At 42.8% G+C, this 19,435-nt stretch overlaps 1 protein-coding gene and 1 long non-coding RNA gene across 5 annotated transcripts; one reads left to right on the top strand and one right to left on the bottom strand.

The window, feature by feature from the left end:
- Positions 1-1,115: 1,115 nt before the first annotated feature.
- On the bottom strand, positions 1,116-4,326 carry LOC115585073 (uncharacterized). Its single transcript, XR_003984661.1, has 2 exons — positions 4,019-4,326; positions 1,116-1,880 (listed from the first exon to the last, which is right to left on the bottom strand). It is a non-coding gene; the product is annotated as an uncharacterized LOC115585073 (long non-coding RNA).
- Positions 1,232-17,533, top strand: LOC115584734 (MICAL-like protein 2). Of its 4 annotated transcripts, none has more exons than XM_030422374.1 (16): positions 1,232-1,680; positions 5,105-5,153; positions 7,770-7,911; positions 8,004-8,191; positions 8,344-8,471; positions 8,584-9,291; positions 10,092-10,297; positions 10,726-10,792; positions 11,623-11,783; positions 12,034-12,080; positions 12,776-12,899; positions 13,033-13,135; positions 14,516-14,589; positions 14,678-14,792; positions 15,158-15,204; positions 17,000-17,533. In XM_030422374.1, exons 1-16 carry the CDS (start codon positions 1,538-1,540, stop codon positions 17,074-17,076), a joined length of 2,379 nt encoding a protein of 792 aa, XP_030278234.1. In that variant the 5' UTR covers positions 1,232-1,537; the 3' UTR covers positions 17,077-17,533. The 4 variants fall into 4 exon arrangements, with proteins under 4 accessions (XP_030278234.1, XP_030278243.1, XP_030278254.1 ...); XM_030422383.1 differs by having other exon boundaries at positions 1,234-1,680; positions 10,729-10,792; XM_030422394.1 differs by having other exon boundaries at positions 1,236-1,680; positions 11,641-11,783.
- The last annotated feature ends 1,902 nt before the right edge of the window (positions 17,534-19,435 follow it).

Raw genomic sequence — 19,435 nt, 5'->3', positions numbered from 1 at the left:
GTGTGTCGACTCAGCAGAAAAACCTCTTCAGGGTTGAAGGTTTGAACACGCCCGACGGTGATGTCACAGTGTGCTGACAACAACCAGGTCAACCACACACACACACACACACACACACACACACACTTCTCTGCTCCTGGTTGTTGCTTCGACTTCACCAAAGCCCAGATGAGTATTCAGGTTTCATTTGCCTGTTGCGTGACACGGAATGGAAGTGCACGGTTGAATTTTACACATTTGGCCGGACAGATTGGTAAAAAGCACCAGGGTTCTAGTCCGACCCGTGGACCTTTGCTGTGTGTCGTCCCCAACGTTTCATGCCGTTTCCTGTCATCTCTGCAAACTGTCCTATGAATAAAGTCATGAAAGACCAAACAAAGACTTTAAAAAAAGGGGAAAAACTCTTTAAAGGAAACTGAAAATGGAAGGTTTTTGTCCAGAGTTTGAGAGAAAGTGGACAAACTGTTTACCAAGAATTTAAATATTGTGTTTTTGTTTTAATATCGGTGACGTCTGTGCGACAGAAACACATCTGTGGCGTTCTATAACAGATCACACGGTGGCGTTAGAAGCACCGGTGACCTTAAACTCTATTCTCGTTCCCACAGGGCCTCATTTTTCTACCTAACTGCAGCTGATTCTGCCAACACACCCACATGAAAGAGGAGCAGAAACAAACAGTAAAGTACTGAAGGGTGGATCGAACGAGGCCCTGCACCTGAACATGTGTGCAGGTGTCAGGTAGCTCTGTGAACAGACACCACCCGCCCACTTCAACACACCCTGCCGGCAGGACAGGACAGGACGGGACAGGCCGACTTACACCTGGTGAACTGGTTCCACGGTTTTTCCTCCATTAGCTCCTGAAATAGATCCACGACGTTACATTTCACACACCAGCAGCAGCTATAGGCGCACGAAACACGCTCGCCTCGGGTGACTCAGCAGGGAAGGACGTACCCTCAGTTTCACTTTGTATCTGTGGGGATTTTGAGGGGGAGTTTTCGATGACATGACTGCAAACAAATTACACATGTTGGGGTTTTTTTTTAAGAAGAGGCAGCTGAATCTGTGAGTCTCTAATCAGGCTGAACAAAAGAAAAACTACAATACAATCCCAGGAGGAGTACGAGCTATAATTAATACTTTGGACTTGGATCACACAGATCTTATCTTATCACACACACACACACACACACACACCAACACAAAGGCAAAGTGAGCTCCACCCATGCAGCAGCAGCGTCACTGTCCACCTTTCACAGGTGTCACATCCACGGTCTCACTCAAGAAAAGGTGATTCCCACACACACACACACACACACTCACTCCTGCAGTCTGTCACTTCCTGGATACACCGTGTGTCCAGGCTGCTGCTGTGGAAACTTTCACAAGTGTGTTGTTGCTGTTGGAGGAAGAGAAGGAGGAGGAGGAAGAGGAGCAGGAGGAGGAGGAGGAGGGGGGAAGCTCCGTCAGCCTACAGCCGCTCAGCTGCTCTCACAGTCGGATCGGATCAGTCCGGGACCTGAGCTCCGGGATGTCGGCCGTGAAGGCGCTGCAGCAGTGGTGCCGGCTCCGGTGTGAGGGCTACCGGGACGTGTCCATCACCAACATGACCACGTCCTTCAGGGACGGCATGGCGTTCTGCGCCCTCATTCACATTCACAGACCGGATCTCATGTGAGTACGAGGACCGCACGGAGACACTGAATGAAGTGTGTGTCAGTCAGAGCTGGCTGTTTCCTGGCTGTTTCCTGGCTGTTTAGGGAAGAAGCAGTCGGGTGCTGGTTGTAGGTTTCAGCGGTTGTTTGATGAAAGGGGAACAAACTTTAGATTCTCGGGTCTGCAGGAAAACCAGGAGCAGGAGCTGAGCTGAGGATCTGTGGAGCCCAGAGACTGAAACACAGTTTACCTGACAACATGTGATGTTTTTTTAATGTCTGTTAACACTGTTGCTAAATATTTATATTGTCGAGTGGACTTGAGACATCAACAACATGTCAGGTCTCAGGTTCTTGTGAAATGCTGGATCAGTTAAAAAATATAAGTGAACAAGGACAAATTAGAGATGATAATCTATCAGTTGGACAAATTATCAACCGATATTGGCCTAGGACAGATATAATGTATTGGCAGATGTGTTGCCGTCATGAAAAGTTTTGTTTGAATTGAACATAATGCAGAAAAATCATCGAATCATCTGCCCCCTCGAGCTGTTGTTGGTTGGTGCCCTAGCTAATGTTGCTAACGCCAGCTAGCAAACTTCAACCCTAACTTCTTTTCTTCTTGTCACAAAATACATATTTGAGTAGTTATTTTGATCATTTGTTAATTAGTAAGTTGATATTCAATGTCATTAAATTATACAAGCTCTGAGCTGCCAGTAAAAAGCTCTCAGGGACTTTGGTGGAAAATGTAACATTGCTAATGCTAACGCTGAAGCTAGCTAGCAACCTTTAACATCTTTTAAACTGTTTAAAATCCGGTTACAACGTCAGACTGTCACAAAACATAATTTTTAAAATTTATTTTGAGAATTTGCAGGTTAATATAAAATGGCATTAATATGGAACGATACTGGCTGTGAGCAGCCAATAAAAAGCTTCTGCCATTTGTGCAGCAAACTTAACATTGCTAATGCTAACGCCAAAGCTAGCTAGCAAACTTTAGCGTCTTTTCAACTGTATTAAATGCGGTTACAACATTAGCCTTTCACAAAACATACATTTTAATAATTATTTTGATCATTTTTTAATTTGTAGGTTGATATAAAATGTCATTAATCTGAAATGATACAGGCTGTGAGCTGCCGCTAAAAAGCGTGTGTTGTAAACTTGACATTGCTAATGCTAACGCCAAAGCTAGCTAGCAAACTTAAGTGTCGTTTCAACTGTTTAAAATGCGGTTACAACATCAAACTGTCACAAAACATTTTTTTTTAAATTATTTTGATTATTTGCAGGTTAATATAAAAAGCCAGCTAAAAAACTTCCAGGACATCATATAGAAGCTCTTTTGTAGATTGATGTAAAATAAGACATTGCCTTTTTCTGCTGTAAACTGCACCGTGACTTGTTCGGCAAACTTAACATTGCTAGAGCAAAAGCCTCTAATGCTATCATTGCTAACGCTAGCTAGCTAGTCCTGGAGGGCAGCGCAGCATCCTGGGCTCATACTGTAAATAGAAATCAGCCATCTTTGCGCCTTTTTCCACGATTCTTGATCGCTGATAAACCACAGATACCACGTGATGCCAACGGTCTGATACTTATTACCCACAAACTTTGTTAGAAGCTCGAACCATCCAGAGTTCTTACAGAGAGATGGAAAAAAAAAAAATCATCTTGGACCATAAAATGTTAATTCACAATCATAATACTAATTCTAAATGAAAAAAGATGCTTCTATTCTGCACCTTTCTACGAACTCTGTAGATGTATTATTTTTAAATATGATTTGTTTTAATTGTTAACAGTATGACCTCTAAGTTATTGTTAAACTTTAGAGTATTACCTCACTCCATTTACATATCTGTGTTTAAAGAACACATTTGAGGGATCGTTGAAACAAAGAAAAATGTGTATGATTGATATATTTATCAACATCGACCCCAACAATTATATATAAGACGGGCTCTTTAATTAATGTTGATTATGTTAAACGTATAAATATTGTATACCTAATTATCAAAATAAACCACTTCTGAGAACTCAATGTTAAAAATACCAATTCTATACTTAGGTGTGACCGTCTATCTGCCTGTATGTGGTCCAACCTGCTCCGTCACACTAAAATTGAAGATAGTGAGTAACAAGTTGTACATCTGTTCATCTGGATACGTGGCTAAGCGGTCGAGCCTGAATGGAATCAATCAATTTTTTTTGCTTCCAGAACAACCACATATTTTGCATACTTCAGTAATAGGCCACTACATTGAAAGAGATTGGCCTCTGGCGAAGAAAGAGCACTTCACCTCTTTAAAGAAACACTCGTAGTTATAAATCAAAGTTGCACAAACCTTAGCCGCTCCTGAGACCTCATCCTGTTTAGGGCTGCGAGTAGCGATGTTTATCACCACTGAAGGATCTCTTATAAGGAAAAATACTCAACACATGTCCCATGAGTCCATGGTGATGTTTCAGCGTCGCTTGTTTTGTCTTACACAACCAAAAGAAATTTGAGAACTGCAGCAAATCCTCACATTTCATAAGCAGGAGCTGGTATATGTTCGTAATCTTTGCTTGATAAACGTCTAAGGAGTAAATGATCCAAATTCTGTTGTTTTATTTTCTGTCTAATGACAAATGAATGACAAGGGAATCGACTAACTGTCTCAGCTAGTTAGTTATTATTTGGATTGAAGTGTTTGCAGTCGGAGCTGAAAATCAAAGTTGAATTGGATCCCGTACAGTTTGTCTCTGGTGCCTTGATCAAATATTTGTTACTCAGATTTTACAGGAAACTAAAAAGGACATGCCTTTTGTTTTTTTCCCCTGCCAGGACTTTGTGATAACTCCTGGGGAATTTCCAGCAGGGAATAATGGTTAATATTTTGTACTTGACAGCTGCAAAGTGGCGCAAGATGGTCTGAATAAGATCCGTCAGCGTCAGACTTTGGTTTAATTTTTTGAAATATTCCAAAGAACTGACTCATCGTCCCGAGTTGAACATTGGCCAGTTTCACACAGAGACGCCTGGTTTTGTTCCAGCGAGGCCGTTGTGGCAGATAGTTTCAGTTTCAGAGGAGACGCAGCTGTTCCTGTCGTCTCCATCCCTGTTTTTACCTGCAGCCATATTTCATGTTTACATGGGCTGAAGCACTGAATAAAGGTTAAAGTTAAAGGGCTCAGGTCACTAAATATAAACACTTGGAGGCCTGAGATAAACTTTCTGTACAGGTTTCAGTGTTATGACGCGCTGACTGCAGACATGTGACACTGTGTGGGATGAATTGATAAGTCATGCTGTCAGTGTCACGACATACGTTGTTGTGCATGACTAAATAACATGTGTCGGGCCTCGGCTGTCTGTAAACAAACGGATGAGGAAGGGAAGTTGGATGTTCTCGTGTTTAGTTACTCATTTTTTATCTCTTCTGTTGCAGCGACTTCGACTCACTGAAGAAGGAAAATGTCTACGACAACAACAAACTGGTAAAACATGTTTACATTCTGCATGTTGACCTCTGAACGCTTTGAATTTTTTCCTCCTGACGAGCTCATGTTTCCTGTTTACACAAAGGATTTCAGTATAGAGGATTTCTTAATACTGATATTAATCTTCCAGTTAACAAACTTGTCCAAGACTGAAATATTTCAGCAACTACAGGCTGGTTTTTCCTAATAGACAGGATGAATCTTCGTGACTTAAAGGTTCCTTGTGCTGTTCTAGACCTCGCTATCCTCACTTATCGACGGGTGGCGGTAACATGCCGAGATATGCTGCAGTGCGCCAGCGTAGGTAGGGAAGAAGAAAACTACAAGCTAGCAAACTCTTGCTTAGTCTCAATACAGGGTCTGCATCCTTCAGAGGAGCATTTGAAGGCCAATTAAGTCACAACGCCGCGCGAAGGCTGTTCCAATTCGAAGGCTCCTCCAAATGCAGCCCACAAATGCTCCTTCTTTTCCCTGTTTTTGGAGGATGCACTGCTACTGTCTTTCGTGGCGTCACATATCCCAAGATTCTTTGCAAGCCCGAAAAAGAAGAAAGAAAGAGAAAATGGCGACATCACGTGGCGTAGATCGTCACTTTCGCGGGCCAGAAATCTTGACGTAAGGGTAAAACATCTGGTGACGCAACCAGGAAATGCTCCAAAGGCTAGACCGTCCCATTTAACAAAGCTGACGCGGCCTTCGAAGACCGCAAAGGGCGGGTCCTTCGAAGGATGCAGACCCTGCATAGAGACACAGCAATGGAAGTCAACCATGCTGAATCTAAAGAACGTTTCAAATGTTTCATGAGAAAAGAAATGCATTCAACACACTTGTCAGACCTGAAGAAGACAGATGATGTGTAACCATTGTGCCGCCAGCATGACTGTAGACGTCTTGTGTGGATAATCTGAGTTTATAATTAGATTAGATTTTATACGGCGCTCGACAACAAGATAAGTTGCAAAGCAGAACTTTCCTTTACACACAAACTCGTACCTAAAAACTATTTCAAATCGATTTTTTTCTGAATATCTTTACAATACCTTGGTTACAAAACACAGACATGTTTTAAACCTTTTTTAATAACCAAAATACACCAAACTGTTCAGGGAAAGTGTTGAAGAGTTTGTTTGAGAAAATGTCTAAAGTTAAGTTGAACTTCAGTTAAGTTTGCTGGTTTATATTATACAATATCTGATCAGAGAATAAATAAACAAGACTCTTTTCATACTTGACACGATGCCACTTATATAATTGTGGATTAAATATCAGAAAGCATCAATTTTCATTCTCGACCTTTGGAAGTATTTTAATGAGCTTTTCTAAAATCAAGATCTTCCTAAAAGCTCAGACTTTAAGACGTCCCTCTGGGCTACAGGCATGTTGAGCCATCCTGACATTTTAACGACTAAACGATTTATAAATCAATCCAAACGTGCAGCTGATCAGATGTGATCGATGGTGAAAGCGGCCGTTACCTGCCGCAGCTCGCAGTGGCTTCAGCGTGTCTGTCGGCTCTGGATGTTGCTTCAGCAGCTCATGTTGGGTAACAGGGAACTTTCAACATCCCGAAGCGTCAGAGTTCGAACGTAGTTAAGAGGAGAAGTCGCTGCCAAAAGACGGGAGTGTTTAAATCTGGCACTTTGACGTTGGCTGGTTTGTTGCATTCTTTACTTTTCACTTTCTTTCCCGGAGCTTCGTTATTTGGACTCTGAGCTCCGGGACTCGCACAAGCTCAACATCACAGACTTTTTTTTTCCCCCCCAAGTAGAATGAAAAACCTACATTAAACCGTGATTATGTGACACTGTTCACGTTCTGAACTGAAATAAAGCTGAAACCACAGGCCGGTAAATAAAACGGTAATCTGTGAGAGATTAAAAGGCCATAGGGCACAGCGGAGTTTTTATGGCTCCGCTCATCGTCTGATTACTCATTAAGTCGGGCCTCTGCTGCTCGCTGGCCTGTCTCTGCTTGTTGTTTTCTTTTCTGCTTCCATGGAATCGCTGAATGGGGGATCCAGTTTGGAAATTCCTGACACCCAAACGGCCCTTCAAACACACGAGGCGTAGATTCAATCTGTGGTCAGAAGTACGATGTTCGAACAAAAGCAAGAGATGCACAATGGAAAACACGGGTGAGATGATCGTCTGTAAATCAAACAGAGAGGCCCTCGGTGAGAAAGAAAGTTGGTATAAATGAAGCGCTTAAAAGAAAAAAAAAGGATCAACATCTAACGACAATCTTGTTTTCCTCAGAGTCTAAACATGCTGATTTTGGCTGAAGCTCTCTTGAGAAATGTTTCCTCGGTCTCGGAGGAAGACTCTAGTAAAATAAAGCCGAAGAAAACACAAGAGAAATCTTTCAGTGGGACACTCTCTGTTTCAAACATGCACTTGAACACTAACATCAAGCAGCAAAGTCGCTGTGTAAAGTGTGTTTGAACGCAGTGTGTTTTTCATTTGGGCCTCACAAAGTCAGACGGTGCTTTTTATGTGATTTCATCGGCCCATTTCCGTCTTTTGGCTGCACGACCTGGATTCTAAAAAAACAAAAAAAACAAAATCCACCCTGAGTTTCTCCCGTTCTGTTGGATAAAGTCGATGTTGTTTGCAGGCCTTCAAGGTTGCAGAGGAGGAGTTGGGAATTCCAGCTCTGCTGGATGCAGAAGACATGGTGGCTCTTAGGGTTCCTGACCGCCTCAGTATCCTGACGTATGTCTCGCAGTATTACAACTACTTCCACGGACGCAACCCGAGTGAGTATCAGTGTGTCCAGTGGCGCCTCTGCCTTTTGTTCCCCTCTCCCCTGTCGCACCGGTCCAAACTCTTATCTGTTCGTTTGCTGCAGTTGGTGGTATGGCAGGTATAAAGCGCCCTGCTGAAGAGCCGACAGGGGAACCGCCCGGGAAGAAGAACCAGCCGGTGACGGCCAAGGTGTTCCCCCCGTCCAAACCTGCCCGAGAGAACAGTCCTCCACCCTCCTCCAACATCACGAGGCCCGCTCCCTCCCCAAAACAAAGCAGAAATGTCAAGCAGGTAACCTTTGCTGCTGAATGCTTTACACAAACATTATGAAGTGTGGAAACAACAAATATAACCGACATCGTCTCAGATCAGCAACATCATGTAGTTGTCGTCATTTCCACCTCCTGAAAAAACCTTTCTCCTCCTCTTATCTCCTCTTCTAGGACGTTCTGGTTGAGAAGTCCAAGCAGACGGGCACCTTAAGTAGCAAATGTGCGTCCTGCGACAAGCACGTTCACCTGGTGCAGCGACAACTGCTGGACGGGAAGCTCTATCACCGGAGCTGCGCCAAGTAAGAACCCATGAAAATGAACGCGATCGCAGCTGATCCACATAAATAAATAATAACTTGATTAATTACATTTTCATTGTCCCCGTTGCTAACTTGTGCTTCCGTCTTTCAGGTCGCTGTCGCCTACAAACACTTCTGCACCTTTCAGAGATTTACCCACAAACACCCCAGCTCTCAAATTCACTCCTCCGCCAGACGCCACAAAAACCAACACAAGTACTTCCACCAGTACTCCCTCCAGACTGGGACCAGCGTGGCTGACGGCGAAACCCAGCACCACCCCGAGCTTCTCCAGCACCTTTTCTACTCCCTCCCGGCCTGCTTCAAGTCTCTCCTCTGCTGCTAAAGACACTCCGACATCTTTGGCCTCTAAACCGACACCTTCACGTTTCGCTACTGAGTCCACCTTCACCACCACCACCACTTCTGTCACCCCCAGGCCCACCCCTGCTCCTCGCTCCTCCACCACAGCGGCGAAGACTCAGCAGTCCAAGCTCAATTTCTTCCAATCGGATAACACCGCCAACAACGAGGACAAAAAGACCACGACCGCCTACATCGGCGTCAACAAAGGGACGAATGTGGGCAACAAAGTCCAGCAGGCCACGGCAGGCCAGGCTGTGACTGTGCTGGTGAACGTTGGCGGCAGAAAGGAAGCGAGTGTGAGCTTGAACACCGGCGGAGATCCAGGAAAGGTGGGCGATGGCGGCAAGTCCAAAGCATCTGCAGCAGCCTTCATCTCCAAGAAGCTGACGGAGGAGAACAACAACAACAGCAGTAAGCCATCGTGGACAAATGTGGCGCTGAAGAAAACTGACAAGTGAGTAATCGAACTGCACACAGACAGACAGACAGACAAAGAGCTGCTGTGGACTGACCTCTGCTGGTGATCAGCAGCACTTCAATACACGACACAAAGAAGGTTATTGGTCTGCTGGAATTTATTGCCAATGCATGTTGTTCAAGAGAATAATCAAGATTAGTTTAAAATGTTTTTCAATTATTTTAGCAGCCATAATTCAACTGGGTGCTTTTAAACTGCAATAATTATGTGAGAAATAAAAATGTAAATCTGGGTGAAAGTGCAAATCCCACTTGGAGCTCCATCTTTCAGAATAATGTATATTTGATGATTTGGATTATAATTACTGATACATTACGTGTAAGTCACATCTTAATGTTGAAGCTGGTGAAGGCGGTTTAACTACTCTGTGGTGTATTTGCTGGGTAGAATTGGAATAATTTTTTTTTTCTGAATTATTAAAATAACATCCTAATTAATTTGTTGACTGCATGTTTTAATGTAAAACTGAGTGTGCAAAGTAACAAGTAACTAAAGTTATAGAATAATTAACTTGGTGGAGTAAAATGCACCAATTAGCCTCTGAATTGTAGTGTGCTGCAAATATAAAGTAAAACTACCTTAACGTTGTACTTGAGTATAGTACAGTACTTTAGTGAGTGTACTTAGCTGAGAATTTAGTTTTTCTTCTGAAATCATGAACTTGAATGTTAATTCGGTTGAGCTGTCGTGTGTGTGAAGGTCATAAATAACCAGCGTCTTTAATGGTGCTGATGGGGATTTTAATAAAAAACGAATATGACTTCTCCTCCAATCAGACTTTCTGTAGTCGAGACCCCAAAGAAGGAGCCGGAGGTAGTCAGAGGGAGAGTGAAGCTGAGAGTGGACTCGTCGCTCCTCGCCGACCTGCACTCTCCCGACACCAGGAAATCCTCTCCGAGCCCGTCCAGCAGGAGTGGACTGAGAGCCAGAACTCCAGAGAGAGGAGCCACAAAGCCCGGCACTGCATCACCCAACACCTCAGGTAGAACTCGCACACTTCATACTCTACATTACATGAAAATGACTGCAGTGTACAACATTGATTATCTCATTAGAATGCAATGTTATGTTGGGGAAACATGTGGATGCCAGCTGACACGCACCCCCCATGTCAACGGTGCTCCCCGGTAGCAGGAAATCACGCTGCAAAAACTGCTCGGGAATGGCCGGAGAAACACGACATCGTCCCAGATCACAACGTCCTATAACAAGCCTCTGTAGATCAATAAAGTTGTATTTAATTGAACTAAATTGAGCTGAATTTAATGTGATAGAAGTAACGTTTGTGTAAAGGAGCTCCTTGTTCCTCGGGTGATTATTTGCAGGCTGCTCCATGAGAGTTAAAGTTGGAATCGCAACACAACACACCTTTATGTTCGACCTGTTTAGTTTGATTTCTTTTTTTCTCAGCAGCATCAGAGAAGGAGTCTCCTTCAGACTGGAGGTTGAAGCTCAAGCCCGTCTCCAAAGACGCCAAGTAAGACCTGATTTATTTTGATTTTATTGTCTTTGACTTGTTGAGTTTTGTCTGATATTCTGTGTTTCCTGTTGAAGGTCCAGTGTGTAGGATTCAGGGGCAGAAATAATCTCTTATCAGCTGAAACTATGACTCCTTGAAGAATAAGTCTTTTTATATTCACGGAGTCCGCCATGTTTTCTACAGCAGCCTACAGTGGACAAACCAAACACTCGAGAAGAGGCCTTTGTGTTTTTTTGTGTTTTTTTTTTTTAGCATGGAGTGTGAGATGAGGGGTGTTCAGCTGGTTCCAGTCTGCCACCGCTCCACTAGATGTCACTAAATCCTTCACACTGGACTTCTATTTCTTTCTTTACTGGCTCGCGTCCTGATTTCAAACCTCCAGCAGGGATAATCTGCACGTGGGCGAGCTCACGGCGCATCAGCATCGTCAAGCGTTAACTGTATGAGCGTTTTTTATTTATTTATTTATTTTTTTGTCCTGTCCATCCATCCATCCTTTGATCCTTCATCCATCTATCCAACCACTCGTCCCGCAGGAAGCCTGTACCTGCTGCTCCTCCAAATGGCTCGGCCATCATTTGTCGCCGGAGCGTTCGGTCGCTCCTCTTCCGCCACATGCATGCGAGCCCCAAATGGTGTCAAGACGGAGTAGCGTCCTCCGTGGTGCAACATATGCTCCGTGCTCAGAGTTCCTTTCCCCCAGATGACCTTCCCCCTCCCGCTCTCATGAATCAGGACCGGAGCGAGACAGAGAAGGGACGACTTGTAGGAGCAGATAAATTGCCATTAATTAAATTCTGTCTGTTTTTTTTTCTCTTTCCTGCTCGTCCTCCATCCATCTACAGACCGGCTGCTCCTGCACAGTCCTCTCCTAAACCCTGGGCTAACGGAGCTGGAAAGCCACAGACCTCAGAGCTGTCTGTCGGGCCTTCTCCCTCCCCGGGTCTCCACAGCTCGAGCATTTCTGTCACTCCACCAGCACCAAAGGGTAAAAATGATCACCTGTGTTGTAATACTGGTCTGTGTTTGAAGATGATTTAAACAGTAATACCTGCTTACGGCTAATTTGTTCTTTGATCCTCGTTTATCCTATCCAAATATGATTCTAAAGGAAACAGTTTAAATATAGTTACCTGAGTATGAACAACACCTTTCAGGGGTTTCTTCCATCCTTTGTCCTTGTTTTTAACACTATTTATATATTTATTTGTATTAATCTTTCTCTCTTCCTGTTTCAGGATTCCTGAATGGTCAGGGAGACCCAACAGAATCAAAGGTTCCCAAGGTAACGAACGTCACATGGAAAATAAGTTTGCTTTCCCTTATCTCACATCATTTTAAATTGAATTCTTTGACATTTTTATTTCTTGTCAGGTCATAATATTCATTTAGAAGCCAGTGGATAATAATCATCCATTTACTGTGTTGTATAGTTTTACTGTATAAACTCGAGTGAGAGGGATTTAGTCACATCAAGCTAAAAAGGTTGCAGATTGCAAACAACTGAATAAACCTCGTCTCACCCTCCCCACAGTTTAACTGCTAACAATGTGAATGGGCCTCTCTGCTGCCCGTGTTTAGTTTGTCCATTCTGGGCTACTGTAGAAACATGACCAACTACTTTTACTCTCCTGAAAGTAAAAGTTCTTCTTTAGGTTTAACCAAACTGGGATCGTACACAGTCTGGTATCGCCTGTCGGTGGCACAGTCATGTCGTTTTGGGAGTCACTGTCAATCGACCTAGTTAGAAACACTAAAACCAACACATTCACCAAGTAAACACTAATTAAAACAAAGAATATTACATTTCTTCCAATAAGGTTTTCCATTTCTGCCCCTAAATCCCTGTAAATCCAACCCACTGGATCTTTTACTAAAGCATTTTTTCAATAATGTGCTCACGTATATTTCTTACCCATCATATTGGAGTCTCCACAATGAGCATCCGTGTTCTTGATCTGTTTGTGTTTCACGCTTCAGACCAAACCGGACTACATTCACAAAGACGAGATCATGAAGGAGCTGCAGGACATCGAAGACAATCTGAACGAGTTGGAGAAGAGAGGAGTGGAGCTGGAGATGAGGCTCCGCAGCTGCGAGGACGGTGCGATGACAAACACGCGAATACTAAAAGAGCCTCCTCTTTAATACGTGCTGATTGAGAAGCATCAGATTGAGAAGATGGCGTGTGTGTAGGATTGACCGTGCGTGTGTGTGTGTGTGTGTTTGTGTGTCAGAGGGTGAAGATGACTCTCTCATGGACGAGCTCATGGTCGAGTGGTTCAACTTGATCAGGAACAAGCAGGTGGCCATGCGCCGGGAGTCTGAACTGGTCTACATGTGAGTACACACACACACACACACACACACACACACGTACTTAGAGAAGGGGCATGCCACTATTTAGCGATTAGTGAAACAGACTTGTGGCCAGAAGGTTGACAGTTTGAATTCCCAGTGTCCTCCCACCTCCGTCCCACAGCAGGACGTCCTGGAACGAGACAGCCTCGCCCCCCCGCAGGCTGCCGTGGACAGAGAAGTGTGAGGCAGGAAGCAGCTTAACACAACAAACGCAATCATTCTTTTGCTAAATCAAACGTTTAAATCCGTCAACCAGGCCTGACACGATAATTACACTGTCGATGTATCGGTGTATCTACGAGACTTTGATTTTTTTCTTTTGCTGACCTCGATATCGCCCGTTGTGTCCTCGTTGTGTTCGCCAACATTTTGGCCGACGTGATGCCAGAAAACCTCGCAGGGTTTTCCCCGCCATCACAAGACTGTTCATCATGAGAACAGCTCGTTTGACGTTTGATTTACTGATTTGGTTGTAAGGTTTATTTGACTTAGAATATTGAAATATAGATTTCACGTTACAGCTCTAATGTCTGAATATTAAGAATGAAAAGTCCTCTGCTCTTTAAAAGGATGCACATGAATTATTACTCTTTTATAGTATCAGCATCTCATAAAACGGTCTTATAGTGACAATAATACTGTTTATTGCAGTTATTTTTATATATATATATCGTCCAACAACATGTCGTTATCATGACAACCTCAATCGAGGCAAAAGAAGAAAAATCTATTTTAATAATGATAATAATTTGAATCCAGATCTACATTTGAAATACACACATTGTTGGATTTATGGAGAATAAGTTGACAGTAGAGAGTAGAAGGATTTTATACAAGTGGTTCAGACACTGAGCTCCCTCCACTGAGTTACAGGCATTTAAAAGCTGCTTTAATTAATATATTTTTTATGTTAACAATGAATCAGATCGACAAAGAATTATCATCCACTGCACTTTAAATTGTTTTAGCACCTTTCAGCTTATTGTTTTGGTTCGCAGGAATGAGGAATGAGTCCTGCAGCCTGGAGATAAGTTGAGCATTGTTACAGTGCTGCCGAAGGAAAAATCCAACTGGCTTTTTACCTTTTTCTTTTCTTTTAACCTCCTAATACCCGATACAATAATAATTATCTCTGCAGCATTTTTATTATGGGAATTTAAGTTACTTGTAAATGTTACGTAGTGTCGCAAGAAAATGTTGTTGGACGGCCGTCAAAACATGCTGCATTTCATTGAAGGTTGAGCATCTGTTGAATGTTTGATTCACCTAATTTTGCCAGAGCTTTGAACAGTTTTAGGTGATAGAAACAATACAATACATTACTTCAATTTACATTTGTCTATCGTTGTTATTGTGTAGTGGGAGGACCCAGGACCTGGAGGAACAGCAGCCCAGTGTGGAGCAGGAGCTCAGGAGACTGATGGACAAACCAGGTGAGGATTTGTTGGTGAGGGCAGATTCAACAAAACATGAAACAGTTCAATTAACGAGGGCTTAAAAATGTGCTTTGTGTTTGAGCAGATCATCTGAAAACAAGCCGGGACCGCAAGAGAGAAGAGGAGCTGATGGCCAAACTGGTGGAGATCGTCAACGACAGGAACGCCATCGTGGATGGTCTGGACGAGGACAGACTCAGGTGTGTTCGACAGAGTGTTTTGTTGTTGACAACCGGATTCACGTCAAGAGTATAAATATTTTTCTCTCAAATGGATTTGGGATTGAGATCCGCAAATGTAATGTGATTCTCCTCGGCCCGTGATCCGCCCTTCTGCGTAGATTCGTGAAAATCGGGGCATTAGTTTCATCTGTAAATCCTGCTGACAAACAGACAAAACAAACCACTTGAAAACGCAACGCCTTCGGTGTCGGTGAAATTACTCGCGTCAGAGTGAAGAGCCAACCCCGAAATGTGTCCTCGCAGACTGATCTACCGTCTGTGTGAATACAGCGAATGCACGAACTGCTTTTAATCTGTGTTCACTTTTTTCTGTGTGTTCTCAGGGAGGAAGAGGAGGACGAGGAGCTAAACAAGATGATGAAGACTTTCAGTGAGTGTCTGCACCACCTCCACAGGCCGTCTGACCCTCCCGCCGCTCTGCTCATTAGTTATCTCAACCCCGGTGTCACTGCAACTTAGTTGGCTTATAAATTATCCAATTGAGGATTTCCATCATGGACGCCTCTAATTGAAGTAGATAGAATTCTCATTGTGGTTTATGCGAGTGTGTGTGTGTGTGTGTGTGTGTGTGTGTGTGTGTGTGTGTGTGTGTGTGTGTGTGTGTGTGTGTGTGTGTGTGTGTGAGAATGTGCTGCATTTTTAAGGGTGCCACTGGGCGATGTTTTCATCTCATTTGATCTAATGACTGCTAATGGAAAAAGCATCAAACAAAATGCTCCCCCTCTTTTTGTCAGCAGCGGTTCCTATTAGACAAATGGATAATGTAGCTGGTTAATTTGACCCTCTGATAGAATAGAGTTAAAGCCGGCTTCATTTGCAATTCATGACCGGGGAAGCCGGGCTGAAATTGAGGAGATTTATTGAACTTCAGCGGAAAAGGTCGTTATGCTACAGCGAACGAATGCCGACCGTGGGCTAAAGACTAGCCATTTCAATTTAATGTATTCATAAAGTTAATGCCAAAGTTTCACAGTTCATTCCCGCTCCGAGTCACGCGACAGTTTTCACACTCGTGTTGTATCGCATCATGAGACAGACGCCGCGCACAACACAACTCATAACTCAGCCGTAGCTCCATTCAACTGATAAACTGACTCTGGATCAGTCCACTAAATGCATTAAAGTGCATTAAACTATCATGGCAGACGAGCTTCAGCTTTGTGAACTCCCACAGGTGAAACAGACCTAGCTTACGAGCTAAACCGGCTACAAACAAACATTTGTGCAGGCTTTTCTTTTTGCTTGTGATAAATAACTTTCATATGAATACAATAATACGTGCACAAGAGTACTACTGATATATAAGATGATCATTTTAAGAGAAAACACCCCTTCTCCTTATGTTTGTCTCATATTTGCAGTTTAGAAACTGCAGGCTACCAGCTAGCAGCTAGCTAACGTTACACCGACAAACATCTCGCTCTTCTCTGCTCAAGTGTGTTGGTTTTTTTCGGTTAATTCACAAATTATTCCACAGTTGCTACATTTGGCTTGCTGACATTTTAACTGTTCATGAAGCTCTAACTTCTCTGTAAATGTGACTTTGTAAGAAAACACCATTAGCTCCAATATGTAGTGCTCCTGTAGTGATGTCACTCCCTCATAATTAAAACAGCATTCATTCTTTTTTTGGCTCATTTTGGGGCAGAACTCCTCTACAAACTGTTAATCATACACTTTTGAATATGATGGGCTAATAAAGATGATATGGCTATGACATTTTTAAGCAACCACCTGCATGCCTTTTTAGCTAGGCTACATACCTGATAGACACAGAGCAATGTAAGCATTTGTTTGGAGTAATGTTTCTGACAAATGTAGGTGCAGTATTCACAAACTTTAAGCTCTTTTTTGGTCTCTACCGACTCCTGAGGAAAATATCTGGCTCCACTCGGTTAACGCTTAGCTGTGATACAAACAAATACAAATCTACTGCAAGATCAGTGCAAATGTATGACGCTTGTAGTATTCGTTTGTGCTGCAAACAAACACTACAAGCTTTCAAATTGATCGGAATATCTTGTTTTTTAATATTCGAAAATGAACCAAACACACCTGTTATATTTACCTGTGTGTCATCTTTTGACTAACATCTCCTTCTACTCCCTCTCTGCCTCTCTCCCTCTCTCTTTGTCTGTCTTTCTGTCTCTCCCTCCGTCTCTCAGGCATAAAGAAAGACAAACCGAAGAAAAAGTCTCCGATGTCCAAACTGTTCGGCAGGGGGAAGAAGAAGGAGGGATGATGCTCGCCGTAAACACAGCGCCGCGGCTCGCTTTGATGATTTCTGCTGCTCTTGCTGTAGTCTTAATGTCAGTGTACTCAGCCTGTGATTCATAGGATAACATGGATGTGTGTGTGTGTGTGTGTGTGTGTGTGTGTTGTATACAGTATGTGTGAGTGAGTGTGTGTGATCTGTCATTTTGAGCGCTTATAGAAAAATGCCCTTCCCTCTGTCGACTGCATCACTCAAGATCTGACGTTAACCCTGCCTGCCAGTGACACACACACACACACACACACACACACACACACACACACACACACACACACGAGAGAGATGCTGCTGAAGGGTTAATGACTCACCAGCCGTGATGTGATTGGGTTCAGTGCTCCAGTTGTTAGTTTTAATACCCTTCTAGTCTTAATCTGTCTACTTAATGCTGTCAAACACACACACACACACACACACACACACACACACACACACACACACACACACACACACACACACACACACACACACACACTTCCTCTCCTTATACACAGCAATGCTAAGATGCTAATACGAGTTAAAGTTCACAGGTCAGGCAGCAGTTTCCTGCTCTCTGCTGTGTTGAAGTGCAGTCTACATGTTGCTGGTGACTCTCGGGGTCCCTCTCTGACCCGGCTGTCGTGGATTACATGTTGAATGCGTTTCTCTTTTAGTCTTAAAGGTCTCTCTCTCTGTAGTTTTCTGTCAAACACGGGCCTCATTTTTCTCAGACAACGGCGAGTTTACTGAGAGCGCTGCCCTTCGATAAGGTGACATGTATTGTTGTTTTTTTTTAAACTTTTTAGACCAGCGGTTCAGGAGCGTTTCCTCTCATGTCACGATTTCTTTTCTCCTCATGAATTACGGGATAATTTAATATCTTCAGGGCCTCAAATTAAGAGTCTGAGAGGGAATAATCCCTCCTAAGCCGAAACTTGTCACAGCCTGCAGGTAAATACAACCTGCGATGAGTGTCGTAAGTACTGTAGGCAAAGCTTTGTAGCAAGAGCGCCGTGAGGCGAACAAGATTTGGAAAACACTGTTCTAGACACACACTGATGTGTGTTTAGAGCATCTTAGACCGGTGAAACAGTAGAATGCACTCTAAGGTTCACTAATTAATGATTTAGAGCTTTGGACTGCACATTGAGGTCATTCAGAGAAGATGATCCTTTAGTGAAAAGCTCCAAATCATTAGTAAGTGCACCAATACCATGTTTTTAACAAATTGATGCATATTCGATGCTCTGACATCATTGGAAGAATCTTTTTTTTTTGCTGCATATGTCCGTTAAGTTTTTAGAGCTGACTAGAGAAAAAGGATGAATCTTGTTTGTGTCGCTGGCTGGTCCATATTGGATCTGTATTTCTACTTGTTTTAAACGCTTCCTGTTTAATTCGTGTGGCACAATCTATTATACTAAGTCATTTTTTCACAGGCACTGAAGCAAACTTTAAAATCTCTGTGTCGGGACCAAACTGCTTCATTTCAACGCAACCAGATTGTTACCACACATGATTTAACGTTGTATATATGTTAATGTGATTGTCCCCCTTTGTTCCCAGATATCTCAGCTGTACATATTGTATAAAGTTTACAACAGTGTGATTATTAAATGGACAAATAGGACTGGATTTTAACCAAACGACTAATAAATGTACTCAAATTTTAATAAAAAGGTGACAACCTCTGGACAGTCTCATGTTTACCTGCAGCAGCCGGCGCTCTCAGGAGCCGAGTTAGTGCTTTTTATTTTGCCTTCATATATTTCTTCCAGAAACTTTAATAAAATAAACTTATATTGTGATGGTTTTTTATTCAGGCATGACATTGTTTTGATCATATTCAGCCCCAGCAGGATTTGTCTTAAAACAAAAAAAGGATGATGTATTTTCTGTTTTCCACCACTAGGAGGCAGCATGACACTTTCCATGTCACTGGAGATCCCACATGTACACAGCCGAGCATAATTAGCTCCTTCAGTGTGTTTGATCTGTAGAAAGGACAAACGCACAAAAAGGTACAAACCCAGACGAAGAACGAAAGACAGATTATCTTTTATTTTAACATTTCTATTCTATTCTTAAGTTTGAGTTTTCATCCTCTGATTTTTCTTCTGTTCTCAAAACGGCAGACAGACGACACAATCCTCCCTCCAACTAAGTCCGATTATATTTCTCTAGTGAAACTGTTACATAAAGTTGTCATGTGTAATTATTTTCTCTTGTCAGACAGCAGAATGAAACAAAAACAAAGAAAAACAACAGAAATAAAGCCCAGAATCTGTTTGACGTTAAAGGTCAGTAACAAACTTAAAGTCTCCTTTTGATTCTGCATTTTTACAGCTGC

This window comes from Sparus aurata, chromosome 1, assembly GCF_900880675.1.
Source record: "Sparus aurata chromosome 1, fSpaAur1.1, whole genome shotgun sequence".
NCBI lineage: Eukaryota > Metazoa > Chordata > Actinopteri > Spariformes > Sparidae > Sparus > Sparus aurata.
Note: the sequence above shows the minus strand (reverse complement) of the source record. Positions and strands in the feature narration are given on the sequence as shown.